The sequence below is a fragment of the Ceratina calcarata genome, unplaced genomic scaffold (assembly GCF_001652005.2).
Source record: "Ceratina calcarata isolate Rehan_Ccalc_2016 unplaced genomic scaffold, ASM165200v1 scaffold3651, whole genome shotgun sequence".
NCBI classification, from domain to species: domain Eukaryota; kingdom Metazoa; phylum Arthropoda; class Insecta; order Hymenoptera; family Apidae; genus Ceratina; species Ceratina calcarata.
This window is the reverse complement of record NW_017159583.1, coordinates 2,335-5,002: the sequence shown is the minus strand read 5'-3', so window position 1 is coordinate 5,002 and position 2,668 is coordinate 2,335. Positions and strand designations below refer to the sequence as shown.

The 2,668-nt window shown below is 43.6% G+C and overlaps 1 protein-coding gene across 1 annotated transcript; it reads right to left on the bottom strand.

The window, feature by feature from the left end:
• Positions 1-628: 628 nt before the first annotated feature.
• On the bottom strand, positions 629-1,534 carry LOC108625564 (uncharacterized). Its single transcript, XM_018025661.1, has one exon. It carries the CDS (start codon positions 1,532-1,534, stop codon positions 629-631), a length of 906 nt encoding a protein of 301 aa, XP_017881150.1.
• Positions 1,535-2,668: the final 1,134 nt, after the last annotated feature.

Here is a 2,668-nt window from a genome sequence, read left to right as displayed (position 1 = left end):
ATCAGGTGACCGTACCCGACCGCTACCCTGTACCTCACCTTCACGATTTTCCGACTGTTCTCCACGGAAAAACCATTTTCTCGGCACTCGACCTACATAAAGCATACCACCAAATTCCAGTACCACCGGAAAACATACCGAAAACCGCGGTAATTACACCCTTCGGCCTTTTTGAATATCTCGCCATGTCCTTCGGTTTCCGCAAAGCCGGGCAAACGTTTCAACGATACATTGATCGTGCACTCGGCGTTCTACACTTTGTGTTTACATATTTAGATGATATCTGTTTCTTACAGGGCAGTGGTGAGATTTAGATGGGAATTCGCGAGGAATAAACACTCGATTCAATAATATAAAGACTGGGATTTATTAAAGCAGCACAAGGAGAATAATCAGACACGTGTCCCTTCCAACCGTTACAAACCGAGCACATCCTCTTTCCTGACTGCGCATATGCGGCTCGCACCGCGCTCACGCGATCGTCTCGTATCTAAAATTCCCTATACGTGCATACGGCGGGACATCTAGTTTCTCACATCCTCCCACCTGGAGTTTTCGAACTCCATACGTTTTAAACTACATACTATTAAATATCTGACGAAAACAAAAAAAATTACATGAGTACACCTTATGCATAGTAGCCAGGTTTCTTAATGATACGCCCACTCCGAGTCTGCAGAACCTTATCCGCATTACCGCTAACTTTAGGTTCGCACCTTTCCTCACTGACACTCTTAGGAATAGTTTTATCGGTCACTATTTCATTCGTTTCATTCTCATGAACAGTGTTACTTTCAATCTCTAGAGGATAAATTCGCTGCAACGGCCTGTTTAAAATGCCATCCTTCGTTTTCAAAATTGCCACTCGCACTACACCGTCACGCCCTTCAATCAATCTTTCAACCTTAGCTAAGGGCCAGTTAATACGCTTCCGATTATCGTCGCCTATTATAACAATATCTCCTACTTTTATTGCACGAGTTTCTTTGGTGTCACCTTTAAAAACTAGTTGACTCAGGTACTCTCTGCGGAAACGCTCGCGTAAGTGTTCCATCACTTCCTGCCTACGTCGGATAGCCTTATTGAGATCAGTCTTTCTAAAAATATCGATGTCCGGACATTCCGATTCTCCTACATCGTTCAAGAACATGGCAGGAGTAAGGGGTTTCAAATCCTCCGGTGACTCAGATACGTATGTCAAGGGACGCGAATTGATTGTACGCTCGCAGTTAATTAAAACGGTGTACATCTGGTCGTATGTCAGACAGGCCTTTCGGAGAACCTTGCGTAGAATAACTTTTACCATACCTACTAAACGCTCCCACCAACCTCCCCACCATGCTGCAGTTGGTGGATTAAAAATCCAGTTTATTCGTTTAGCAGAGCTAGTCTTAGCGATTGTGTGCCAATTGAGCTTATCAAAAATGTTGTTGGCTCCAACAAAGTTCGTGCCATTGTCGCTATAAATGACTGATGGTCGACCGCGACGACCAATGAAGTTATCCAACGCATCCAAAAACGCTGCCGTCGTCATAGAGGTCACGAGTTCCAAATGCACCGCGCGATATACTGCGCACGTGAATAAGCAGATCCAGGCCTTTTGCTGCCCGCGTAGGTATAATGGCCCTGCAAAATCTATGCCTGTAACTTCGAATACAGCAGCATCTTTCACTCGATTTAGCGGCAAGGGGGCCGGAACTACTTTCATCGGTTTAGTACATTGTCGTTTACAAATAACACACTTTGAAATAATTTCTCGTACCGTTTTACGCATGTGTAGTATCCAATATTTCTCTCTCAATTGACACATTACTGATTGCACTCCAGCATGGCTCATACTCTCATGCGTCTCGCGTATTAATAATTGTACCACTTCGTGCTTACTGTCTAATAATATTGGACACAGAAAAGAGAAACTGTCACATCGTTGTATTATTCTCGTTCTTAATCGTAATAGGCCATCAGTATGCTTGAAAACCTTAATCGCTGATAGCTTCGGATCATTCTTTGGCAAAAACATTTCTTCTTGCAAACATTTTAACAGTTTAACTTCAGTTTCGTAGATCTCTTTATATGTCAAATATTTACTTCCTATAACCTCTTTTTTCAAAAATCTCTTAAATCTATGCATGACACATAAAAATCTTAAAAACTTATTGTACGATGAGAACCTGTTTACTAAACTTATATCTACGTGCTTAACATTAAGCATTGAGATCTCAGCCGACTTTTTCAGCTCACTATTCACCTCACCCTCATCAATTTTGCCTTTTGCACTTGGCCAATTCTGCTGATCCTCGCGTAGCCAGTTCGGCCCCTCCCACCAACGCGAATCGCATAGCTGCTTAGCTTGGCATCCGCGTGACGGAAGATCAGCTGGGTTCATGTGTCCAGGTACATACCTCCATGTCCACGATTGCGATGTATGACGAATTTCGCGTACGCGGTTCCAGACGAAAATACCCCATTGACTATCTCGTTTTATCCAAGTCAAAACAGTGGTCGAGTCCGACCAACAGAAAACGGGTATATCTCTAGAGCTGAGAGCTTGTAAAATGTCTTCAGTCTGCCGGCTACCTATACAAGCGGCCATAAGTTCGAGACGTGGAATGCTCGCGTTATCTGGTGCGATTCGCGTTCTCGCAGTAAGTAAATGCAATGCCACGTG

Bases quoted from the DNA above. Each gene is read 5' to 3' on its own strand.
- LOC108625564 (XM_018025661.1), bottom strand. From the start codon at position 1,534: ATGACGACGGCAGCGTTTTTGGATGCGTTGGATAACTTCATTGGTCGT.